The 27,454-nt window shown below is 39.7% G+C and overlaps 1 protein-coding gene across 1 annotated transcript in view; it reads left to right on the top strand.

Moving 5' to 3' along the window:
• Nucleotides 1-24,446, top strand: part of PCDH9 (protocadherin 9) — a 378,650-nt gene extending 354,204 nt beyond the window's left edge. Inside the window, exon 3 of the mRNA XM_085621990.1 lies at nt 23,074-24,446. Within this exon, the coding sequence (XP_085478116.1) occupies nt 23,074-23,151 (78 nt within the window). The 3' untranslated portion in view covers nt 23,152-24,446. The remainder of the gene's footprint in view (nt 1-23,073) is intronic.
• The last annotated feature ends 3,008 nt before the right edge of the window (nt 24,447-27,454 follow it).

Genomic DNA, 27,454 nt, shown 5'->3' with positions numbered 1-27,454 from the left:
AAAACACTTAGGGGCACACAAAATGCTGTGAATTTTACCAGAGTAAGAAAAAGACAGTTTTGGAGATGGAGGAAGTGTGTGGAAGAGAGAAAAAAAGAGATGGAAAAGAGCAAGAAAGAGATGGATGAGGGAAGGTTTGAGAAAGAGTGGAAAGGAGGACCAAACAGCAGAAAAAGATGTAAACACTGACGAGAGGGAGCGCGAGCGAGAGTGAGTCTAAAAGCGTAGGCCACGTTATTAGAATGTCGATTAAAGGCATGAGCGTCTACAGTGTGGAGACAAGTAATAGTGACAGTATATGTCTGTATATGTGTGACTGAGATACAGAGGAAGACAGAAACAGAGAAAGAGAGCTCATTGGCTCAGATCAAAAGTTAACTGGAGACCATCTGAAGCACAGTTGAATGGACAGGAAAAAAAAGGATATGGCACAACATAAGTAAAAGCAAGATAAAAAGAGAAAGATTATATAGTGTCAAAAGACAATGACAAAAGTAAGTGAAATTACAAGAGAGAAAGTGGTGTAGGTAAGAAATACAAGCGAGAAGTAGAAAAGCAGTCTGTCTATAGAGTAGAAAAAGAGAAAAATACGGAAATCACAAACGTGAAAATAAACGTGGAAATATTGTGTAGGTATGTTAGGAGAAAAAAGAAACGATATGGAAAACGGGTAGGCATATTTGGAAGAAAGAGTGGAAACATGAAAATGAAAATAACGGAAAAGCAAAGAAAAGAGTGTGCTCAAATCCCACAACACCGGTTTCTTCGCTAAGAAGAAAAAAGTATTGCATTTTACATAGATTACTGCATAATGCTCTTTTATTTTCTATATAGCCACATGCTTAACCACATTCTCTAACAAACACAGAACCATATCACAATGTTTTTTACACACTGCTGCCTTTCTTCCTTTTCAAATCTGATACTCTGAAGCCATCCAATGCATGTTAAGTCTGCTCCAAGACCCAGAGCAAAGTTATTCCCCCTGAAGGCAATGTTAGGGCAGTAGAGTTGTAAAGCCTTAATGTAACATTAAAGTGGTCAGGTTTCATCCCAGAAGAATACAATGAAGTGGTCTATTTTTTCTTCAGTGCTGCGGACTAAAAGCAGAAATCGAGTGCATCTAAAATTAAAGCATTCTTGTGTGTCATTAAGCCTGAGTACTTACCTCATACATCTAAACCTGCACAGTGATTTCAAATAAATTCCACCTCTCACACATTAACAAATGCAATTATGTATATATATAGTACATAAAGTTTTCGTGCCAGCTCCCCATGAGACAGTTCTCCTGTCCAGCTTGCCTGCAGTCCACTACCCTCTGCTACCTGTCTACTTCCTGCCCTCTGTTTGAGCTCCCTCTGCTTGTTTCTTGCTCTGTTTTTCCTTTTCTGCTTGTTTTTCTGCCCCTCGTTCTGCCCTCTGTTTTCCTTTTCCGCTTGTTTTTATGCCCTCCGTTTTCCCTTTGCTGTCCTTTTATGCTCAGTTTTGCATTTTCTGCTCATTATCCTGCCCTCTGCTTTGCCTTCTTCTGCACGTTTTTCTGCCTTCAGTTTTGCCTTTTTCTGCCATCTGGTTTGCCTTTTTCTGCTTGTTTCTACCCTCTTCCTACCAATTCCCTCCTCGTGCCGCTTCCCTCCTCTCACCACCCAGTGCTTCGCCCTCCCCCCCTGGGCCTACATAATGAAGGCCATAGCGTGAACACATTAAGCTGGTCCCAGTGGCAGGTCCCCTTGTAACAGTCCTCCTGCCCAGCTTGCCCGCTATCCACCACCCTCGGCTGCCTGTCTACCAGCTTTCCGCCTCCTCTATTGTTTCTTGCTCTGTTTTGCCTTTCCTACTCATATTTCTGTCCTCTGTTTTGCCTTTTCTGCCTGTTTTACTGCCATCCATGTTACCTTCATTGCTTTTTTTCTGCCCTCTGTTTTACCTTTTCTGCTGGTTTTTCTGTTGTCTGTTTTGCCTTTTCTGCTTGTTTTCCTGCTCTGTTTTGCTTTCCTGCTTTTTTTCTCCCCACTGTTTTGCTTTTTCTGCCATTGTTCAGCCTTTTCAGCTCATTTTTCTGCCCTCTGTTTTGCCCTTTTCTGCGCTGTTTTGGATTTCTTTTCATTTTTCTGCCCTCTGTTTCGTCTTTTCTACTTGCGGTTTTGCCCTCTTCTTCTCTATTTTGCCTTTTCTACTCATCTTTCTACCCTCTGTTTTGCATTTTCTGCCCGTTACTTCCCTCTTACTGCTATGTCCCTTATCTCACCATTTCCCTCCTGCCCTCACCGAGCGCCCAGCCCTCCCCCAGGACCTACTTAATGGAGGCCACCAAGCAACTCCATTTAGCAGGTCCTCGTGCCAGCTCCCCCTGCAACAGGCCTCCTGTCCAGCTTGCCCAAAGTCCACTATCCACTGTTGCCCTCTGTTTTTACCTCCTCTGTTAATTTCTTGTTCTGTTTTGCCTTTTCTGCCCTCTTGTTTGCTGTTTCTGCTTTTTTTGTCTCTCTTTTTTGCCCTCCTATACTCTGTTCAGCCTTTTTTCTGCTTGTTTTTCTGCCCTGTGTTTTGGGTTTTTTCTGTCCTCTGATTGGCCTTTTCTGCTAATTTTTCTGCCCTCTGTTTTGCCCTCTTCTGCTCTGTTTGGCCTTTCCCGCTTTTTTTCTGCCCTCTGTTTTGCCTTTTTCTGCTTGTTTCTTCCCTTAATCTCGCCGTTTCCTCAAGACCTGTCTTTTCGATGGAGACCTCTCTCCCCAGCACCCAGATACCACTTGGGTGATAGTGCCGTGCTCTGCAAATGCTGATTGATTGAGTACTGATCACTCAGGAAAAATCTATACGTAAACACACAGACATGCACACAGCACAGCTATAGACACAAAACATATGTATGAAGACAAACCACTCTGACACATGGGAAAAAAACATGCGTGGATGTCCTCTTATACACACAGAGACACATATATACACATGGAAAAACATACAGATTGACAGCTACACAAAAATCACAGACACACATGTCTGACGAACCACTCACACTACTAACACATTACATTACACTCTGGCGCACAAAAAAAAACTCCCATTCAAAATGCGCCTGACAGACAGGTGATCACATCTTGAGATAGAACTTTTAAGATGAATGTTCATAAATGTTGCCATTTTGTCCAAGGGCCGACCAGAAAGTCAGTGTTGTACCCTATCACGTGAATTTGTGTTAAAAAGTCAACCGAATGTATTTTTGCAACCAAGTATCTGCAAACTTTCTTGCCTCTGAGTGAAATGGGAAATGGGCAGACAAAAAAATGGATCTTTCCGCAAACATCAACAGGCACGCACTGTAAGAAAACAATGATTTCGACCCTGGAATGGTTAATAAGTAACCGATCTGGTATACATATTTCCCTTTCTGAGTTCAAGCTGAACCACAACACACTTCAAACAGTTCAAACATAAACTCATTAAAAACATGTATTATGTTTGAAAATCCTAAATATTAAATTAATACAATAAACAGAGGATTAAGTAAGTGACATCTGAATGCTACCATATTTCACAAACCTAAAAATGCAATTGACACCATCCTTTAGAGCTGATGTGGTTTGATCACTAGCTTAAGCAGCTGCCTGCAACGGTATTATGCTCTTGTACAGCTCTAAGGGGACACAATCTATGTAGATTTTAAAATGACTAAATTAAATGGCATAACCTCCTAGTGGTGTCTCTGTCTCGTTGCAGTCAAGCTGCAAAGTAGAAAGTTCATTGTAACACTCACAAGAGTATGCAACGGGAGGGTCAAAGTAATGAAGTTTGGGATAGTCTCAAGGCAGTCATATGCAACAAGTGAGACAAAGGTAAAAACAAATCATTTCAATCTGTTGGTTCAAGTATATGATTATCATAATTCTATTGGGTGCCAAAACACTAACTGCCATAACAACTGGAGGCCTCATTATTGCTTAAAGGGTGGTGTATAATATAGATCTCTGGTATTTGGTTTCTGAAGCTCTACTTCTTGTAGTGGCAAAGGTAATACATGTTTTGACCCATTTCTAAAGCTTTCCTCTGCTTGAAAAGTTTTTATTTTTTTTCCTATTATGTTTGAACTTGTGTTTATTAATTAAATTCACCATATGGAATCTAAATCTATAAAAAAGATTTTTGTCAGGGTCTTGTCATTTACAAGACAAGACATATAATTTTGATTGGTGAACATGCTGTGAGGACTAGATCCTACTGCTGATCAACTGTTTATTTTATATTTTGATTTGTAAGTCAAATGAATGTTGATTATCCAAGAGAAATCTAAGGCCTGATTCTCAATGGTAAACTTACACTTTTGTGTACGTTTATGAATGTTTGCTATTCACAAAGGGATTTACAAGTAGCATCTTTACCAGTGTGGAATCCCCACATGTAAAAATATAGGATTATAGCAAACAATCGAAACGTACATAAAAGTTAAACTTTGTGAATCAGGCCAAAATACAGTTAATCTCATGCATATTAGCCAAGTTGCTTTGCATCATATGAGTTTATCCGAACTCATTATGTCTCTGTACACCTCCTTGAAGGATGCAATATGTCTGTTACATATGAAGGACAACAGATTCAGCTTGTGAGTAAAATGAGTTCAAATTAAGTCAAATCTTAAATGACTCTCACTAATCCAGTGAAACGGATGCAAATCAGGACCCTGAGATTTTGCCTCTGGGGTGCATTACTTTTGTGGTAGCCTGATGCAAAATCCTTTTTCACAATTCCTAAGCTATGCACAGTTGATTTGTAAAACTATGTGTGGAGTAGTAAATAGAAAGTAACACAATGCATTGCATAGCACTACCTTGTAGTACTTTGCGTCAGGAAGACATTGCATAGTTGGAGCATGGGCGTTCCCATGCGTCCATCCATCTATTTTTGAAGCAGAGCCAGAATTACAAAGACTTGTAAACATGGGTTTGCGCTAAAATGGCGGCTTACCAAAAAGAGGCGTAGCAAGGAAAAATATCTTAATTTCTTCTTGTTACTTCTGCAGCACAAAGAGAAAGAAGAATGAGCCTCCAAGGCATGCTTATATTCAGGAAGGAATTCCTTTCTGCTCAAACAATCCTGCCAATAACATGGGCACCTTTGCACCATAGTACAACAGTACCTGCGTTGGCACTAGGCAGCACACAGTACAACGGAACTGGGAGAGCAGAAGTGGGTCATATCTTAGTAGATATGGCACATTTCTGTTCTCTCCTGTTCACGCAATGCCAGTGGCATAATGCTAATTATTAGGGTCCCCCTTGTGATGAAGGGGGCCTGAGTCTCCCATATCTCACAGATACGTATTGGCCTTGGGCTGCATGGGGCCCCCTTGAAAATCAGAATGCTCTCTTTGCTGATTACATTTAATGTTCCCTGCAACAAAAGGAGTTTTACATGTGTAGACTGCTGTCAATGTCCACCCTATGTAATGTGTGCATTAAGGGAGAACTGCTGGGGCATGAACAGCATCTCAGCTGATTATTTGAGTGGCAGAAATTGCTCCATCCTCTCACGGCACTCCCTTAGTTTCTTCTCCAGCAGCTGCTGCTCACAGACGACTGATTCAACCCATCCCTTTGTGGTTTTTGGTGAAAAGAGGCCCAATCAGCTAAAGGAAAGTAGAAAACATAAACACACCTTTTCTACATTTCTTTGGGTGACACGATGAGAAGAAGCTGAGGGGATGTCACAAATGGATGCAGCCACTGTTTCACCAAAATATTCAGGTGACAGGCTTGCCATTTTTCTGCAGTACCACACACACTTTGGTGGGGGTGAGTGGGACAGATGTTCATAACCTTATAGCCTACACCAGAAGGGCAATATTGTCTAATAATTACATCCCCAGGTATGCCTCACAGCTATGGAAAGGGTATTTAACATCAGTTATAGCCCACAAGTCTGCATTTCACTCTCTTTTCCCTCACCTCAAGATATGTTACCAGGTGTGCAGAGGAGTGAAACTGACACAGGATATTGCTAAGGGAAACGAGCACATAATTCCCCCTCCAGCAGCTCACACTTTCAATGGCATGCAGATGCAATGATTGTTAGAACCATGGAAGTTGGCAAGGAAAAGTGACAGCTCATGTGTCTCCCTCTGCCTAGCCAAACTAAGTGAAGCAATTTGGCAGAGGTGAGGGAGAGTTAGGCACTGCAGATGTTTCTCTCTTCATTTTCTAACAGCTCCTGCTGTCCATTCAAGCAATTTACATCAGGGCTGCACACACTAATGTGAAAGGCCCAAACGTACTGACATGCATCAACCACAGGAGCTGTCAAAGAAGGAAGAGAGAAGCTGCTGAGAGCAGCCAGAGGTTTTAAAGCCTTGTTTGTCACAGTATAAGTCTTTTATTCAGGGCATACCACCCTCAATGCCAGAATGTCCAGGTAGCTTTATCTCCCACTGCAGTAGGCTACCCCAGCTTTTAACATCCTGCTCATGCCCCATCCAATAATTCTAGAGTGGTCTGGCATATGGCACATGGCTTCAAGAGCTTGCTGCAGTCATCTATAAGGTTGTATTACAACAGTAGAATGTTTTAATGTTGGGAGCTTCATTGAAGACTATGGTGTGTCACAGTGCTACTAATTGATGGTATGGGCCTTTTGTTCCAACATTCTGGTGTGGCGTTTTCAGTCTCCTCTGTGTTATTTAGAAACTTGTGCTGTGTATGGGTGGAATGCTGTCCTAGCACAATAGTCCTTCTCTCTTAGGAAATTTGGCAGATGCTTAATTCCCATTTAACAATGGGATAGCTTCTGGCAAGGGACTAAAGAACAATGTTAACGCCCTCTATCAAATGCAAACATTAGCAGAAAAAAAGATAATACTTAGAATCCTGACAGCAACTTCTGGATTTTACTTGTATTCTAAGTGCAGTGAGCATATAAAGCTGGCCTATAAATCATACACGAACATTTAATTGTGCTGTTTGCCTATCGTAGCTGAAGTTAGTGTAATGGTTGCTAATAGTCTAATTGCTGATATGTTTTTGGGAGTTGTCATATGCTAATTATCATACCAGCCATTGTGCAACCTAACCTTCAGCTAGCATATATGATTTATGCAGTAAATACCTAACAATGCCCTGAGCCGATGCCAATAAATGATGTTACCATCCAAGGCATTGGGCAACAACTATTAAGGAATTCCCAATATTCAGCTAGCACTGAACTTAATCCTACAGCCTTGTTAATTACAGACATATTGCTGTCTGAAATGCAAGAATCTTGTAATAGTGAACACATATTGCATCCACTTAAAATGTGTACATTTCATTTATGTGTTTTGTCTTCCGTTGTTTTACAAAGCAAAAACTAGATCCAAGATGCTGTATGACTAGAATGAATATATATGAATTAAAACATTAAATTATGTACAGGTAAGTAGATATTTACAAATTCAAAATTAAAATACATAATAGATTTAATATCGAGCAAATGATCACGAATCAGATATGTATTTGAAATTAAATGAGAGGTGAAAAATATGAAAGGTAATTAAGGTATGCACAGAAAGTGGCAGAGCACAGGGTGTACTATAAACTGCATATTTAAATGATTTGTATTGCATACATGTGTTTTCTATTGTAATTAGACTTACCACAGAGGAATAAATGGGCGGATACAAATTAAGCTGTGTCCAAAAAATAAGAATAATATGATAATTAAAAAACTGTTATTTATCTCTGGTAGGTTTTTCTGCATTGCTCTCAATTTGTGTAGTGTTTCTGCCTCTAAGATTTACCATAATGGAAGAAGGGAGAGCAATGCTTAGAGAAGGTAATTTATTCATAAAGAACATTTGACAGAGCAGAATGCGGCATAAACATTGAACTTTAGGTACAACAAGATGATATGAAAACATGAGGAAGTTAAAACAACTACAAATTGGTTGATGAAACAAATTTGTGGTTGACATGCCTGATAATTGCGAGAAAAAAACGGATTCAGTAGGGCTAAGACATTTTCTTTTTGAGTTAGTCAAAATAAACTCCCGAATTCTCAAGGTATCCTGGTAATCTTCACATATATTAGTGTTACCTGTCTGTTATAATCCTATTACTATGTGACCAATTATTATAATTAACCTGCTTGGGTGAGGAGAGGGTAAAACTGGGGAAAATTCCCATACCTCCATTGTGGTTATCCATTTAAATTGAACCCTTTTGTAATAAAAACGAAGGTTTTTCGTTAGATATAATGAGAATGATAGTAGTAAAATGCATTTTACATGGTTCTGTTTAAATTATTTGTAATAATTGTGCAATAAAATAGTTTTCTATGCTTTGATGTAGGATGATGCAGTGTTGATATTACAATATGGAAAGGGATTGCAGCTTGCTCTCAAAAACACAATGTTTTACAATAGAAAGGCAAATAAACTGCCTAGTATGTCTTTATATCTAATATATTCAGAGAATACCGGGTTCTCTAAGTACATTGGCCAGTTAATGTAATTTAACAGTACTTAGTCCAAATGTAACTTTTGCCTTATTCCATAGTGGCTACAATAGCCCACCTTGAACCGAATATACTTATGCAGTAGGATATTGCAGTGATTCACTATTATTCACAGTTACATTTTTAGAAATTGTGCTCTTTCCAAGCAGACTGACAGTAACACATTTTCAAATAGTGCAAGATCTTGAAAGATGCAAAGAGAAGTTTAACTCGTTGCGTGCTCATGACGAGCTCAACTCGTCATGAGTCACAGTGGAGCTGTGCTCATGACGAGCTGAGCTCGTCATAACGGCCACGGCCCGCCCACGCGCGATTAATTCCCCGCCTGTGCAGGAGAATTATTCAGTGGTCGGTGTTGTGACGAGCTCAGCTTGTCATGAGCACAGCTCCACTGTGAGTCATGACAAGCTGGGCTTGTCATGAGCACAGTCGAGCCGCGCCCCCACCCGCACCGTGGGGGACTTACCCCCGCAGGGAAGGGGTTAAAAATTATGACAAAGTGTTCAAGCTATGTTGGGAAAGCATCTAACATAAATTGTGGGCACATAGTATGGATCCCAAAGATTGAAGAGCACAATTTAAACACATCAGTTGTTTTACGTATTTTATTTTTGTTAAGTTTGGGTAATTAGAGACTCATATAAATATAATGATTCGCACATAGATAACATCTACTGAATAACATCAAATACAATATGCAACAATTCCTAATCAACATTTTTAAATATAGAAATGGTATGATTCAGAAATAAAATAAAATACGATCTTTAAGTCAAGTTGTAAAATTCATCAGGTACTTTCATTTACCGATTCTAAAACTACCTCTCCAATCAAAGAGAAAATTGTCTAGCCTCAAAATTCATCTTCTCTAGAAAATGAAATATCACATATGCAATCAACTATGAGTTTCCCAACAGATCACCCTCCACCAGCTAGTTATCTCCAAAGAGATGATATGCCTAAATCTGTAAAGAAGTGATTAGGAGCTTGTCACCAATTGCCAACCTATCACACTAATTCTAAATGCTAAGATCCATTTCATAGCAGTTTGTATAAAAAGCATAAGCATGAAGCCTCAATCTGTTTCTCTACTCCAAGAGGTGAGGATGTTTTTAATTATAGATTTATTGCAAGTTCTAGTGGTATTACTTTTTTCAGAATGAGTACTTCTTTGCCTGATCCTTGACCAAGTGACAATAAAATGTAAATTTTTTTATAATATTTAAATTATTTGTCTGAGTTGAATAATTGTGATTATAGTTGGGTACATTCTAGCTCCCTTGACTAAACACTTCCTCCACCTTTGCTGCCCTTCCTCCCATCGAGCAGCTACATAATTTCAAACTGCTCTACCTTGCTCTGTTCTGATCATTTTAGCATGAGCTGGTCTCTCCAAAGCATTTAACACTTCATACTGTGTAGGTCTAGGAGGTAGCTTCATTTCATATTACCTTTCTTTAAAGTTTGCAATATTTTTTAAATCAAAAGTACCATATTGTGGAAATGTAAATCCTCCTCCATTTTCAGTGATCTTGCACCATTAACTAAGCCACAAACATATTTGGAGCCCTACATTTGTCACCATGTAACGAGCTGACATATCTTCCGGTCATTCCTTCCCACCCTCCCAAAGTGGAACCCTCACATCTCCCCTCACCAAATCTATAAGAGCTTTACAACATTTTATTTTTACAAATATGCAGCAGTGAATAGACAGTGATCAAGTTCAGAATTTCAATATTTCCTCCAAACCTGTTGCAACCCTTTTTCACAAACCTATCACAGGATAGTATTTGATGACTCCTCAACCACTCTCAGCACGGCACGTCACACCAACTGAACTATTCCAGCACTGCACTTTATGACATAGCTCTTCACTCCTTGCAGCAGTTCACCCTCCTTTACAAATTCCTCTTACACAAATTCAACAACTCTAAGCAGGCATTATAAAATAACTTTTGTCTGCTCAAAATTCAATGTAATTCAAGTTAATTCATTCATGAAAGAAGCAAATGGAAATAAGGTTTAAATACCCTCCAAATCTCTTACACACATACATAGACATGCATGAAATCTTGACTAGAGGGAAATCACCCTGACTGACATAGCTTCCCCTTTGTGCAATAGGTTCCTCTAAAACCAATCAATATTAAAACAATCAGAACAAATAGTTATAGTCCCTATCTCAATTGTGCAGGCAATGGTACTTCACAAATCTGCACCAAAAACCTTTAGCAGACAAATAAGACCACAATTTCAACTATTTATCCCAGGATTTTAGACTACTTTGAGTCCAATAACAACTTCAACTCCTCAATATTTAAGCAAAAAACATTTCACAAAAATAAGAACATAATCACAAAAGAAAGATAATAGCAACTCATAACCCTATTTATACTCACTCCTCCTCCACTGCAATCACCTTCAAAATTGCAACTCTTTTGGCCTTCAAGTTCGGGCTTTGGTCTTAAAGGACATGGACAATTCTAAATAAGGGCAACTTATTTCATCTCCTTTCTCTTGTGACACTATCCGTCCTCTGGCTACCACTTGATGAAGCAGGGTTTTCTGTATCTGAATTTTCGGGAGTAATCATTAAATAACCCCTGCCACTAGTCTTATGGACCTTTGATGGTCAATGAAGAGAAATAAGGAGCAAACATCTACAGAAACATAACATAATTAGATACTTGAAATTTAGTCAATAAAAAGAGTGTGAATTAAAGGGTTTCATTTTAAAATGTTTTAGTTGTTTATCCATTTATTCATTAGGCAAATTTCAGCATCAAAAGTTATTATAATCCATCAATCGATATTTGATTATAAAATAGAATAAAATATTAATTACAATCACAGTCAGTATAGTAAGAAATAGAACAAGCATGTTCCATAAAAGAAAACTCCCTATTCTAAATAAATTGGGATTATTTAGAGAATTGGTGGCAGTTCAGGAACCCAATGAAGAGTTCTGATGAGAGAGAGAGAGAGAGAGAGAGAGAGAGAGAGAGAGAGAGAGAGAGAGAGAGAGAGAGAGAGAGAGAGAGAGAAATGCATAAGAAGAAAGCCTTTGAAAATCAGCATGTGATCACAGTCATAATTCAGCAGGCATTAGGCTTAAGCCTAATAACCTCTCATGTAGAGTAATCAGAGACTCTAGTCAGAATGTCAGGGAAAGGAATTTCCAAGATGTGCCCTGCCTACTCTAGGAACAAGTATTAATATAAACACACAAATTCTATTATTATTATTATTACGGAGTTCTTATTTAGCGTATGGCTGCCCTAACAGGGCTACCCAGTGCTTAGAGAACCAATAGATCAGCCTAATAAGAGCTAAAACAACCAAGTCTAAAGTTCCTTGCGAAAAGTAGAAAGGGAGGTGCAGCATCTTAAAGATGCCGAAGAGCGGTCCATAGACTGGGGCCAAGAAAAGAGAAAGACCGCCCCCCCTTGCGAGCATATCTGACCCTCAGGACAGTAAACAGGAAACCACTACTGGATTGTAGGCTGGGAGGCAGATAGTAATAGTGTGCCAGTTTTTGCAAGTACTGAGGTCCTGCATGGAAGTGGATCTTATGCATAAAACATAGTACTTTGAAATCGTTACGCTTGGTCACTGGGAGCCAGTGAAGTTGCCAGAGAAGCCCAGATGAAAAATACTTTTTGGGAAGGCAGAACAGGAGCCTGGCAGTTGAATTCTGAACCACCTGAAGGCATCTTAAGGACACCTTATCAGCCCCTAGTTATAGAACGTTGACATAGTCAAGCCTAGAAGGTATCAAGGCCTGCATGACTGTTCTTCGAGCAGAAACTGGAAAATAACACTGGATCTTTTTTAGCCATTTCAAGGTTGAAAAGCACAAAGAGGCTACTTTAGTGGCTTGAGGCTTAATGGATAGGGTGGAGTCCAGCAAGAAACCGAGGTTCTTTACTTTATTGGTGGGAGTAGGTTCCCAGCATGGCCGGCCAGTGATGCTGGCACAAGAGTTCTTGTCGCCATTTAGCTTCAAGGAGTTGGTGTTCATCCAGGTGGTGACCAGGATGAGGCACGAGCTGAGATCTTCCGAGATGACGACAAGGAGAAAATAATCTGCGTGTCATCAGCATAGGAAAACAGAGTCAATCCACAGCTTTCCACCAGGTCCGCCAGCGGGCAGACATAGACGTAAAGAACAACGGGCTGAGGGTAGAACCCTGGGGAACGCCAGAGGACAGGGGGAGAGATTTTGACTCTGAATTAGTTGAGAAGACCTGGAACTTGCGGTTTGACAGGAAGGAGGAGAGCCTTGCGAGAGCTGAACCCTGGATGCACAAAAGGATCTGTCTATCTAAAAGAGTAGCATGGGACACAGTTTCGAACGCAGCGCTAAGATCCAATAGGATCAAAACAGCTGTGCCGCTGGAATCCACAAGTTGTCTTATGTGTTCAGTGACTCCCAGGAGGGTAGTTTCAGTACTGTGCCCTGCTCAGAAACCGGACTGGGAGGGGAGGAGAATGTCCTGGGTTTCTACAAGTGCGGTGAGTTGAGAATTAAAATGTTTCTCGAGTATTTTGGAGAAGATAGGGGGTAGTGAGATAGGTCTAAAATTGGACAGATTGACGGACTCCATGTGAGGCTTTTTGAGCAAGGGAAGAACTATAGCATGCTTCCAGGCATGGGGCAGCAGCACTTCACTTACGGAGGTATTCAGGAGTTCAAGCACCACCTGTAAGGCTTGTGAGCTTAAAGTGCTTAGTTTGGCTGGGGGAAGAGGGTCTAAGGGTTACCTTGATTTAATGAAAGCCAGAAAGTCTATCTGCAGGGGTTGGTCCAGCGGGATAAAGGACTGCAACCCTGCTGGTGACTTGCATGTCATTGGTGCAATGAAATCCCTAGAAAAGGGTGGGATCGGAAGAGGACTTGATCTCTCGAGCTTTAGATTAGGGTTGTTGGCTCTAGCATCCATAAGACCAGTCTGGATATCAGTTACCTGTTTGATAAAAAAGTCAGCAAGTTCCTGGCATTGAGCCTGGGATAGTGAGGGGGAGGAGAGAGAAGATTCAGCTCAGAAAGGTATTGGACTACTTTGAAAAGGGTTTTAGAGCAATTTGAGCTCAAGTTATGTTTTCAGAATCGAACAGGGCACGTGCATTCCTACAGTGTAGGTGGTACTGGCACAAGGAAGTACCATAATTCTCTGTTGGGCAATGATTCTATCTTGCAACATTATTTTCTTACTACTTCTTCATTCACCAATAGAATATCAGCAGACTCCTGGGAACAAGTTCACTCCCCATGCTCTCACCAGAGCCTAATATACTTGTTTTCTTCGAGTTCAAAACTTCTTCCCATGAAACATCTTTCCTGTCATTTTGATCTCCTCTCAGTGAGAACCTCACTATCAGTTGTCTCATACAAAACAAGTATCTATTCACTAGCTAACAGTAGGCTTCTGAATTTGCAATATCTGCAGGAAAAGAAGCAAAAGATCTTGCACAAATAATTTATTCAGTGTGAAAAACAGGCCTTTAAGTGTTAATGCATTATTTTCTATTTAACTTGGCCTCGGCAGTTAGCCTTACATAATTCAGCACTTTATTTACATGCAGGCATATAACATTCAAGTATAGTTACCTACTATAAATTTTGCATTTTATATATGCTTTACTTATACCTAAGCATATGCAAATTACTAATATTTGTGTTTTCATTAGCAAATAAAATCGTCTGCAGCAGACGTACCTTATCCCTAACTTAGGGCTTAATTATGAGTCTGGTGGTCCATGGACTGCCAGACTCATGGGGGGCACTGGTGGCAGTCTTCCGACCACCCCTTTATGACCAAGGCGGTCGGGCTGCCCTGGGATAACTGCAACCATCAGGGATCAATGATCCCTGGTGGTGGTGTGGTGGTATCTATCAATCAATTGTCATTTGTAGAGCACACAGCTACCTCCAAAGAGGTGTCCCAGTGCTAATATCGAGAATAAGAAAAGACCGGCCAGGAGACTACACCTGATTAAAGCGCCAAGTTTTTAAGACCTTCCTAAACTCCTGTTCTGCCCCAGTCAACCGCAGGTGGGCAGGCATTGCATTCCAGAGTTTAGCTGTTCTTACCGAGAAGGTCCTGCCACCTTGACAAGTTTTAAAATATCATAGGATGTGGAGGAGTCGCAGGTGATTGGATCTCAAGGTCTGCTCCTGCTGATAAAGACTTAGCCTCTGCTTGAGCCAAAAGCCAATGCCCCTTGTGGCTTTTTAAGGAAAAAGTCAGAGCCTTAAACTGTCTCAAATGAGGGAAGATATGGTGCCAGAAGTGTACCCGTCGAATTAACCTCGCTGATGCATCCTGAATTATCTGTAATCTGTAAATCAGCTAGGCTGGAAGCCCCAGATAAAGGCTGTTGGCATAATCCAAATGAGAGGTCACCAAAGCGTGGACCGAGATCTAATGGCTCTTCTCTGGCAGAAAGTGTAGGATTTTCCTAATAGATCTCAGCTTCCAAATACAGGCTGAAGAGATCTGATGGATTTGTGCCTTGAAGGATAGATCCGTATCTAACCTGATTCACCAATATCTCGCTGAATCAGCTGGGATTGGGGGAGGATTCAGCTCCACGAGCCACAATATTTTATGGGGGAGGGGACGCTTGACTAAAGAATACGACCTTGGTCTTATCTGAATGAGATTTCAGACAATTACCATTCACCAAATTGGAAATGTTTTCCGAGCACTCCTTGATTTTATGGAAGGCTGCAGCAGAGTGTTCTTTGAAAGAAAACACAAGCTGAGTGTCATCCGCATAGAAAACTACCTTCACGCCCCATGATACAAAAAAGGTGGCGAATGGGGCAAGGTACAGATTGAAGAGCGGCAGGCTCAGGGCCGAGCCCGGTGGCACTCCGCACGCCAGTGGTTTCGGTGAGGATGAGAAAGGTCGAAGAAAGACCAGTTGGTAACAGTCTTCAAGGTAGGACCAAAGCCAGTAAAGTACCATCCCCTGAAAGCCTAGATGACTTAATCGCTTCAACAGGATCGGGTGTGCGACCGTATCGAATGCTGCACACAGGTCTAAAAGTACTATCATAGCAGATGCACCGCTGTCCAATGTTGCTCTCACTGATTCGGAGACTTCTAGTAGTGCATTCTCTGTGTTGTACCCAGCTCGGAAGCCTGATTGAGAATCATGTACGAGGCCATTAGCTTCTACAAAGTCAGCTAAGTGTCCCTGAGCCAACCTCTCTAAGATTTTTGTGGGAGCTGGTAGCAGATAGCAGGGAAATGGGTCTAAAATTGCTGAGCACTCCTGGATCAGCATTAGGTTTTTTAGCAATGGCAGCAAGAACGCCTATTTCCATGTGGCTGGAAAGATGCCAGATTTCAAGGAGGAGTTCCAAATCTGGTTCAATATTGGATTTAACCGGGGGACCAGCTTCTAAAAAACTGAGAAGGGCAAGGGTCCCCTGGAGAGCCAGACTTGCACTTCAAGAGTTCTGCCAGTGAGTCCTCAACTGATATTGGGAGAACTTCTGAAAAGGGGATGAGGGGGTTGGTAGGCGATGGTTACTGATTAGTAGCAAATTCCTGGTCCAGTGTAAATGAGGAGTAAAGTTTTTTTGATTTTTTTCCTCAAAGAAATCTGACACACTCGTGCAAAGAGTAGGAGAAGGATGAAAGGTGCTGTCCATCGCTGCCGGAATTGTAAAGCATTTTACAGTATTAAAAATGTCTTTAACTGAGTTTTCTGAATGGTATTGAGGATGCAATATGCTTGGCTGGGCCACTGCAGCCCTCCAAGCATAATACGAGTTTCCTTACCGCCACACCTTTCATGGCTGTGCGAGTGTCATGAAAAGTGTCGCGTGAGGAAACAAAGGGTGTCCTACAGGACCCTCTTGTGCCTCACACCATGTAGATGCGCACAGGGGGGCACGACAGGTGACCCCCTGTGTGCAAGCACACCAGTACCTGCACTGCATGGACTGAAGCAGTCCATGCTATGCAGGTACTACCTTTGACATTTCCATTGCAGTGCTTATTTCATAGGCACCACCCTGGGAACATCAAAAACCATCCACCAGGCAGGAGAAAACTCCTGATCTGGCAGGTGGTTTGTACATGGGTTTGTCAAACTCATAATATGGCCCTTATTATCCTGAAATTTCTGCCAATTGACATAATTTCCTCCTAGGAAATATGTGTACCCTGAAATTAAATAATGCTTCCCTAAGCAGCCCACTTTGGCAAAGCATGGACACATTGCCTCACATAAACAGATTTTCAGGGCTGTATGTGCCATATCTGATTTTAAAGGTGGAGGTTTTAAAAGGTTGCATTCCAAAGGACCATAGCACCATTTTCTGATATTACAATTGTGTTCTATGAAAAGAGTGGCCAGTCACTTCATTTTCATAACATCTTTAAGATAGTGATTACGAAACAAGAAGCCAAACTATTTGCATGTGGAATTAAAATGGATCAGAAACAGTTGTTGCCATTTCATTATAAAAGGTTGTGTCCCTGATGAAGGAATCAAAGTAAAAGTTTAATTAATATATAACAGATGTTATCCAAAATAATGGCACACTCTACAAAGTCCAAGCCTCAGACATCCACATTAAATGTGACTGAGACTTTCTTTCATTGGAACATGTTTTAGGATTCAATTGCTCTGATTCTGAAGCCAAAGACAATATTCAGACTGTACAACATTTGATTGTCCTAACGCTTAACTTTTGATAACATTTTCATCGCATTGTGAAACAGTGTCTTTAGATGTTGCTCGAGAAGCATGCCTTTTGTTTTTCCCCAAACTGTTGTGCTTCAAACTAAAGCTTAATTGGTTTGTATAGAGATCTTGGCCATGTAGACAATCCCAAATCCTTTTTTTTTTCTTTCGCTATTAGAGGGATAAACCTTTTCATGTGTCATTTAAGCCTTTCATTGTCAGGGTATTGCCAAAAGGAAAACGTTTAAGTCTAATTCACTTTACATCTTAAAGCATAGTGATGGTTAAGCAAGGTCATTTAAAGGATTTGGGGGCCTCGGGCAAGACATATTTGTGGGCCGCATGTATGGAACAAATTTAACTTTTATTACTAATTTCCTATTAATTCAAGCCCACATGATATCAAACAATACTACATTTTATATTAAATGTGAACAGGGTCACTCAAAAACTGTTGACATTTGTCTTTCTTGAGACCCCAAAAATCCTTAAAATGATACAGAGTAGAGAGACAGAGTCACAGGTAAATGGAGGCAGACATGGATTGAGGATTAGATCGAGAAATAGGATAGACAGAGGTCAAATTTCTCAGAGGGCCCCTTGTAAGCGGAGGCCCTGGGCAGTTGCCCACTTTGCCCCTGCTTTATCAATCAATCGATCAGGGTGTGTAAAGCAGGTTTTAAAACATCTGTGGTTAAATCCTTAATTCTCCCAGTGTTTTTAACTTTCAATAGCTGTCAATTATAGTTATTCTGACCCCTTTTCAGAATGAAGGAAAATGCAAGCCTCTTGAATTTAAAAGCGAGGGCAACTCTCACTACCAATGCAAGGGTGATATCTTAGTGGTTCCTAACCATAACACTATCTGAAAGTGAATCCTGCTATGCTACCAGTGATGCACAAGCCACTATTTACCCACTGTAGCCTAAGAGAGCCTTATGACCTGGTCTACTCTAATCTCTTTAGAAGAATACTGCTTCTTCTCCTCCACTGTGAACCTCTGTCTCACAAATTGGTTTGAAGCGGCACCAGAAGTGTTAATTATGGCAAACACGTTTCTGGGAATGATTATTTTGTCCTCTACTGAAAAAAGATAGCATGTTTTAGGTACGAGAGATGGCTGATACAATCCCTATGGGCCGGACGCACACATCTTGATGCTCTGATGACCCATAATGTACCAGACTGGGTTACAACGTACTGAACCATTTGATTTTTATCTCAAGACCATTTGGAGAGTGTGGCTCAGTATTGCTCAGTTGCTAACCTGTTGTTAACAGTTTTTCTGCCAACATTTTATGTTTCATACAGGTGGATAAAAAAACAAAGAATGCACTTCAAGAGTACACACAGTAGGGACATACTGTACAATAATTGCATATGAGTTATCCTATCAACACATTCTATAACACATTCCTTGACAGGAATATTCCTCTTTAGCGCATGTGACTAAATCTTTGGAAGGGTGAGGATATATGCTTTCCTGTCCCTTATTTTTTGCACAATAAAGGAGTGAATTAGCGCACATCAGACAGAGTTTACAGGGTCTCTATATCATGTGATATTTTGCACACTAAAAATATAATTACCACTTCTTCCTCCTACTAATACAGAGTGCCTACATAACAAGTGATATATCTTGTGACAAAATATCACAAGAATCACATCCTTCTAGCCACTACATTACATGTTTGTGTAAGTAGATGTGCATTGAAGATTGTGTACTTACCCTGCAATGTAGCAGAAGATGAAGTAGTATATGCAAATGTTTAGGTCAATATATTTGATAAAGAATTCTGCCAACTCAGGGTATATCCAATCAATTGCCTAGATCACAGGTCAAAAGAGAAACATTTACTTGTTCTATCAGAATCCCTCTCAGAATCCCAGCAGTGTTTTAATTGCATTGTTGAGTCTGCACTGCCCATAGTCCATCAAAATAGTGTTCTTTTGATGAACTACAGGCAGGGCAGACTTGACAATGGGATTATAATGGTGGTGTGCACTCATTGAGTTTGGATCCTTGGTGAGATTCTGCTGAAAAAAATAAATGGTTCTCTATCGACCTGTGATCTAAGTGCAGGAAAGACCCGGTGCAAAATGTGAAGCACAATTAGGGAATTGAATTGTTTGTGAGACCATTACATAATGATGAGGCGGTTCTTACACATATTTGGCTTATGATATGTTTCACACTATTAAGTAGGATAGTGTCATACATTTGTTGCTTTTCCTCAAATATCCAATGCGGCAGCAAAAGTAACAGAAGACATTTTTGACTCACACCTTGTGAATGTCCCGATAGTTGGTTCACATGGGACCAAACGTTAACAGTGTCAGAGAGGCCGATTTTTAGAAATGTCTTATTGTATTTTTTGATGAACTAGAAATACTGCCTAAGGATGTCTCTTTGTTGTTTTTTGTCTTGTGTTTATGTCTCATGTACAAGTCAAATGCATGGTGCATGAAAAGTATATTTATATGTAGTCATTATTTTGCCAGCTGCAAGATGCATTAATATTGTTTTTGTAATAAATTGTGATAAAGAATATTGATTTAGCCCCAACCTACATACTTCAATGATACTAGGCATTAAAATACACGTTGAGGCTTGGAGGCTTGGATATCTATGCTAAAAAAAGTCAAAAGTGGGGTGGTTTATAACTATTTCTTAAGCAGCATTATTTTGTTGTTGATATAGTAACATACCACAAGACAGTCTGGCCACCCACCATGTACATGCGCAGTGGTGCTCAAACAGTAGTCTTTGGGAAAGGACCTTTTGTCCCTATGCAGAGTCATAGCAGGCCAGTTACTGACTATTTCCTTCCTTTTTGCTTACTCTGACCTCTATAGATTGGGGTGGAGACTTCAAAAATGCACCCTGACACTCACGTTTTAATATCAATAAGCATTTTTAAGATTCTAAACATATGTGCCTACTATTGTTCACTTTCACCTACTTGATCCAGCTACCCATCCAATCACTTATTGACTTTATCTCTGCCTTTGACCCGATACAGTGCTCGTGGCCTTTTGTTATGATAGTGCTATGCAAATTCTACAACCAAACTATACATACTTAAGTACATAAATACATATTATAAATGCATATTGTCAATGGTACTATAACTTTTGAAGACTAGTAAAGGATTTTGTGGGTTTTCAATTTGTGAGTAAAAGCAACTTCACAATTTATTCCAAATAGGTCATCTTTATTCAGCAATATATGGAAATAGTTGGCCAATTCTCCTAGGTTTTTTGGGCATTATTGACCTGATTCTCAAACATGTTTTATTACTAAAGTACAGCTAAGTAGCGCAAAAAACAAAGCACACTAAAAATCACTGTGCAAAGGTATATCCCAAATTTGATGCATGCAAACATCTAGATGTACAATTGAGTTTGTGGGTGTTCCTTGGGAATATATGGTGTTACAACACAAAGAATTACAACGCATGCCTTTACAACGTGATTTTTACATCACAACTACCATTACAACACATGATTTTACAATGTATGCCATTACAACACATTTTTAAAAACTACCATTACAACGCATACCATTACAACGCATACCATTACAACGCATAATACTTTTCGGGCAACAGTGGGGTAAGTGTTGGATAGTGTACGGGTAAAAATTACTATTCCCACTCCAGTGAGTGCAACAGTAGTGTAAGTGTTGGATAGTGTAGGGGTAAAAATACTATCCCCATATACCCCAAAACCCATACCTACCCTAAAACTGAAAAATCCCCATTACTTACCTTATAATGCGTTGTAATGGCATGTGTTGTAATGGTATGCCTTGTAATGGCATGCGTTGTAGTGACATGCGTTGTAGTGGCATGCGTTGTAATGGCATGCGATGTAAAGGCAGTTGCATTGTAACAGCTGCGTTGTAAGGGTAGTGCGTTGTAATGACTGTGTTGTAATGGTCCTAAATGCAAAACTAGGTCAGAACTTACAAACAAATAAGTTAGTGAGAGTTTATACATTTGTTGCAGGAGTTTTAACCTTGAAAATGATTTCAAATTAACTCCTGTCAATGACATGAGTAAGTGTGTACCTTGGATGATAATAGGGAAGTATCGCCACAATATTTCATGTGAGTGTAAGGATTCCTTCATGGGGCTTTATTTTCCCATGGAAAGAAAAATGTTAAACTTGCAAAGGAACATTTGTGTCATTTTTCTGCGTGAGCAAACTTTATAAATAAAAAACATGACAGTTGACCTTGAGATCTCTGTCATAGATTTCCAGGAGTAATCCTGGGAATCTTTGCAAATCCCAGAACAGTGCATAATTCTCTCCATTCATAGTGGTTATCCTACTAGCATATATGCTTTTCCTTTTATTGCGTCCTTGTAAAGTGGATTGTGTGAAACCTCTCTGAAGTGACACTTATGGAATACATGTTAATATTTGATAGCTTTTTCCAATGAGTGCAAAACAAAATTCTACTATATATAAATGTTACTTTCATAAATGAATATCATACTTGAAAAAAATGAATACCAGAATAAGCAGAAGCGTTCCATTAGTCACTGGTTTCAACAAAATCCCTGGACAATTTTACAGAAATGTAGGAGTCACTCAGGCTATTGTTTTTTTAATAGTACCTTTCAAAGCAATCATGCTAATTGATTCTGGTTGATTCTAGAAACATAATAATAGATTTATATTTTGATACAACCATTAATGTATCACTCAAGAGACGAGTGCCTATATATGGGTGTGTTAAAATGATAAATGTTTATTTCTTTTGGCTCAAACTGAATGAGACTACCACCATAGTTGATAAATGGGTCCCTGACATAAGGTAAGACAAATGTTGATGGAACAGATTCTTAGCTGTGGGTTGTAGTTTTGAGGAAAAGTACCACTAGCAAATGAAAAGTGCCATTGGTGCTGCTGCGAAGACTTGTTGCTGAGAGAAGTTCAGCACTATAATGATAATTTTACAATTATTGCCAACAATAATTATAACAATAAAACAATAATAATGACAATTACAATAATCTACAATATTGTTGTTATTGCTTAGCCACTAAATATGTATCAATTATAATAAGTTCATAATTCGTAATTAACTGGCTGTTATGTTATCCACCACAGGTAGATAAATATTGAGTCATTCCTCATTTGTCTGTATGTCAATAATTCATTTACCTCACCTTCCTTGCAAAAACAGCAGCCTAGCAATGGCCTAAAAGATAAATTATACTTTGAATAATTTACATTACAAATTCCATTGACTGCACTTACAATACCTTTTCTTTCAATTATGTTAGTTCTTTAAGAGTAATTCATTTAAAGGTAAAGTAGTCAAATGATACAACATTAGTATATTCATTTACTTTCTAACCATTTTCAGTGTTGGCTTTACAGCAGAGATTTAACATTGTGTCCTGTTTTTAAATTGAAAGTAGTTTAGTGATTTTTAATGCCTACGTTTCATTGAACTGCAGAAGAGGAAACACATGCAAGTTATAATATTTATGATGATTGATGTTGGTGCCTTTTAAAAAAAAAAAATATTGAGAACATGCCATATAATCTGAAGACACGATCATATGAAACACTTTAGTCTTTAGAGCAACTGGAACTGCAGCAGAAAAGCTAGTTGTGTATTCAGTGCCATTTCAAATCATGGAAAGTTATAAAATATGTTACTGATATCGTTATGTTACAAATTTCAACATTAATCAGAATATATGAGTAGACCAAAATGTCTCATTGTCCTTGTAGAAGGGGAATGTACTATAGAACTTGATGTACAATCAGCATGCCCTCACCTCTAGCTCGTTAATGAATCGCATGCCCACCTGTTGATCTGAGATGCTATGTGCAAACAGTAACACTAGCATTGCATTGCAGGATGCTTTTGAAATGATGGAGGGACTAGTTAGAAGGGCAGCACCATCACCTACAGAAACAACATCCACAGACGCTTAACAGAGACTGCTGATGTCAACACATGAAGCTGAGGTACTATCTTCCAGATTTCCTGCGCCGAAGGAGTCATTTAAATGAACTTTCTTACAACATTGGACAGTACTGGAAAATAACCACAATCAGACTATCTGGAAAGTGGGCATCTTGATTGATGGTCTTTCGGCTCTTTTAAAAGATGGACTGCTTGGAACAACCAAGTTAGTGTACAATACATCTGGGACCTAATGCAATTATATTTTCATTGTGGAAGATGAAGTGCATATTGCACAATTTATTACAGGTCATAGCATAACAGAAGTGTGCACTATTTTGTGTCATTTTGTGAATGTTCAAAGGTGGGTGGGGGTACCTTCTTTCTAGTTTTTTCACTATTTATTGCTGATAGTTGTCTACAAAGAGATGTTGTAGGACTGAAAATATGCAAAGTGGCAGAGCTGCATTAAATTACTATTATTATCTGTGTTAAACAGACAAATTCACTTTAATAAACGTGATTGGAATCTGTTTGTGTTAGCAATGTTTCTACATAGTAGGACTACATTTGAGAAGCATTTCAGCACCTTCCACTTTTATGGATATTAGATTTCAGGAATTGACTTCTCCACCTGTGATTTCCTTCAAAAGAATGAAACTAAATATTTATTGTTTTAGATTAAACAATGTGGTAGAAAACATTACAGAATACATTACTGAATGATGGATGAGCAGACTGCAACATTTTACTTACATGCTGGTTGTGTTTTTCCTGTCTATTGTCTGGCATATTTTAATAAATACAGTATAATATTGATAAATATATATGACTTCAATCAATGTGGAGTCATTTCTTTTCTCTCAATTGTAACATTTTTAAATCACGCAAAATGTTTGTGAGACAGCAAGTATGGAACTGTAGATCAGTTTATTTGTACTTTATATAATGAAGGATCTAGTAATATTCTTTCAACCAATGCAAATGTATGCTCAGTGGGTAAAAGCCTACCAAAATAGCTACCACCCAATTCAGAGTTTGCCAAAGCACTATCCATTTTTAGAAACATGTGTTCACTAATAATGCCATTTATCTTTTTAGCCAACTCTCATTTACTGGGAAAGGTGCATACATGTTAATGCTTGAAATTATGTATTGATAGTGCATGTAAATGGTAGATGATACAAGTTGGGCGATTATGGTTGAATTGTATCAAGGCCTTATTGTGGAATCTTGGTTATAATGTTTCAACGTTCATGCAAGATGATGCATCACTCATGCTAATTTTATTTTGATTGTTTTGTTTTCTGTAGACAAACCACCAGTGCACCTTACAATGTATCCTCACATAAATAAAATACAATAATCTGGACCAAGGAGTCTCAGTGGCTATTATTCTCCTTGATCTAATCGCAGCCTTTGAAACTATTAGCCAAAATATTCTTAATGCCAGAATCCACAGTGCAGAAGTCTCAGGACAAGCCCTCTTTTGGCTCCAATCCTTTCTTAGGGATAGGACCTTTCAGGTCTTTGAGGGATGCTGCATCTCATACACTTTCCCACTTAATTGTGGAGTACCTCAGGGCTCATCATTAAGTCTAATGCTATTTAATCTACATATGCGTTCACCTGCAGATATCATCCTTCCATTTAGGATCACTATAATCTCATATACTGACGATACACAACTGGTCTTTTCTTTCTCTCTCACAAAGACTTCAGCTTCCTTGCCCTAGGCCCCTGCCTAGAGGAAGTAGCAAAATGGTGACCAGCTCCTCCCTCAAAGTAAATGGGGGAAAAACAGAGCTTATGATCCTTGGCATTTCCTCTAATTTCCATACGAGCCTGGGGTGACCAGTCTGCCTGGGTACTCCACCTGCTCCGAAGACAGCCAAAAAGAGCCTGGGGTGTGGTTGGACAACCCCCTGACCATGGACACACACGCAATAAAGCTAGCGGCAACTTGCCACAACATCTTTAGAGTGCTTAAAAAAACTATGCTCCCTCCATCCTCAAAACAAATAGTGATCAAGGCATTTATTCTCCCCCTCCTGGACTATGGAAATTCATTGTACTTGGGTGCTTCAACATTTGTACTAAGGAAATTGCAGGTTCTGTAAACTTCTGCAGCTCGGATTCTACATGATGTTCCGATGCACCAGTCAGCCAGACAAGCCCTGATCTCCCTCAACTGGCTTCCAGTGGCCCCAAACATTTAAGTTAAAGCCCTTTTCATGGTCCACAGGGTATTCCTCGACAAAGGCACCTTGATCTCTTGACACCTGATCTCCTCATGAACCCCAAATAGAACTCTGTGATCCTCCAACGTGATCCTCTGTGATCCTCCTGAGCCTTTACCAGGCTGCTTGCTGCAGCACCATCCGCAATGTTAAAGGTGCTTGCCCCGCATTTCCCTACACCACATGATAGGCATCACGTGGTGCCTGCCACTTGGTTCATGGAAATGCAGGGGGGTACAATGGGTACCCCCAGTGCAGTGGTTTGTCGACAAAGGCCCATGCGGCTGTAACGCGTTGTTTTGTTTAAATACATTTCCTTGGCTGATACGGATGTGCCGCCTCCTTCCCACCTGGGATTTGGTTCTTTTGTGATTTATGAGGCTTCTGCCGCCACGGCTGGCACCGACGACTTGCAGGCAGGAGTACGACGTAACTGGAAGAATTCTTTTGATTATATATATATAATCATATATATATATATATATATATATGTGATATAATCAATGCAAGCCAGTGATGCCATTTTGTGAGCAAAAGCCCAGGAAGAAGAGGCGAATGCCTCGAAATGTGTCGGCTAGAAATGCTGGCGGTGTCAATGCAGATTGCATCGAAGTGAGGATGATGTCGAGTGCCTTCCAATGCTTACGGGCACCTTGGAATACAAAATAATCGCGGCGGCCCCTGTCGCGGGAAGTGCGCCATCTTGAATAAGAAGAGGCTGCGGACTGAACTGCTCAAATTCCGCCCGGCACATCATCCTAATGCGTAAGAAGCTGTATTGACACCGCATCCTACTAAGGATCATTTATGAGCGCAAAAATACAAAATTGCATCGCCCTTACTAAAGGAATTAATGAACTTGCATTTGTTGGAACCACATGTCCCAGAAGGCACTATACTTGTCGAGCCCCATTGAGGGTAAGATTCGAAATAAAAGATGCCAGTGATATAATCAATGCAAGCCAGTGATGTCATTTTGTGAGCAAAAGCCCAGGAAGAAGAGGCGAATGCCTCAAAACGCGTCGGCTAGAAATGCTGGCGGTGGCAATGCAGATTGCATCGAAGTGAGGAAGATGTTGAGTGCCTTCCAATGCTTACGGGCACCTTGGAATACTATATATATATATATATATATATATATATATATATATATATATATATACAAGCCATCACTCCAGAAATCAATTTACCGATATCATTTATTTCGTTGGCTGACGCATTTCGAAAAAGCCACGTAACCATATATCTTCGAGATACATAGGTGTGGAGTTAAGAATAGTAAATCCATAATTCCTTTAGATGCTCTTACCGTTTGATATTTTGTCCCTTGATATTTTGTCTATGTTATTATGATACCACAAAATAACTATGCTCAATATGGCATGGTACAATTATTCAACATGAATAAGAGATTTATCAGAAAGAGTTTACTTGCCCTCCAATCTAGCATGTAGAGAATGTCAATAAGAGCTTTTCAGCGTGAACAGATGAGAGTATTTCAATGTTTCCATGACAGTTAGGCTCCTTTGTCAGTAAAGCATACACTCTTTTTAGCTCTGTTGCTCACTATTTGTGGGCTGTTAAGGGGATAGTGCCTAGTGAACTGGTTTGTATACTCCTTTGAATTCAGTAGCCGGTTGATTACAGTATTAAGTTTTCTCTTGGCGAATGAATGACTATGAGGGAAATCAGTCAAAGACTCTATTTACAGTAGTTTGGTTTGCATGAAATTGAATTTGGTATGTTAAGAATACTTTCAGAGGTTTGTCAATATGACACAGTTACATGGAATTTATATTCCTGCAGGTGGCACCTTAGTGAGATAGATGTGATTAATCAAACTGTGTGATAAGAGGCATAACATTTATTTCAGTTTATGTATCAAGAGACGTGTGTTGGGGAGTTAATTGCACTCTCAGGGAACACAATTCCAAGAAGTGAGAGTGAGAAATGCATCTCCATGATGAGTGATGCATTTTGAATTTAAAAGTTGGAGGTGAAGCTGCATCACTGTTTTTGGATACTTTACATGACAATATTTGTTGATCTTTATGTTTCTTGAGTGGTTCAAGATCTAAATAAAGATATATTG

This window comes from Triturus cristatus, chromosome 8 (assembly GCF_964204655.1).
Source record: "Triturus cristatus chromosome 8, aTriCri1.1, whole genome shotgun sequence".
NCBI classification, from domain to species: domain Eukaryota; kingdom Metazoa; phylum Chordata; class Amphibia; order Caudata; family Salamandridae; genus Triturus; species Triturus cristatus.
Note: the sequence above shows the minus strand (reverse complement) of the source record. Positions and strands in the feature narration are given on the sequence as shown.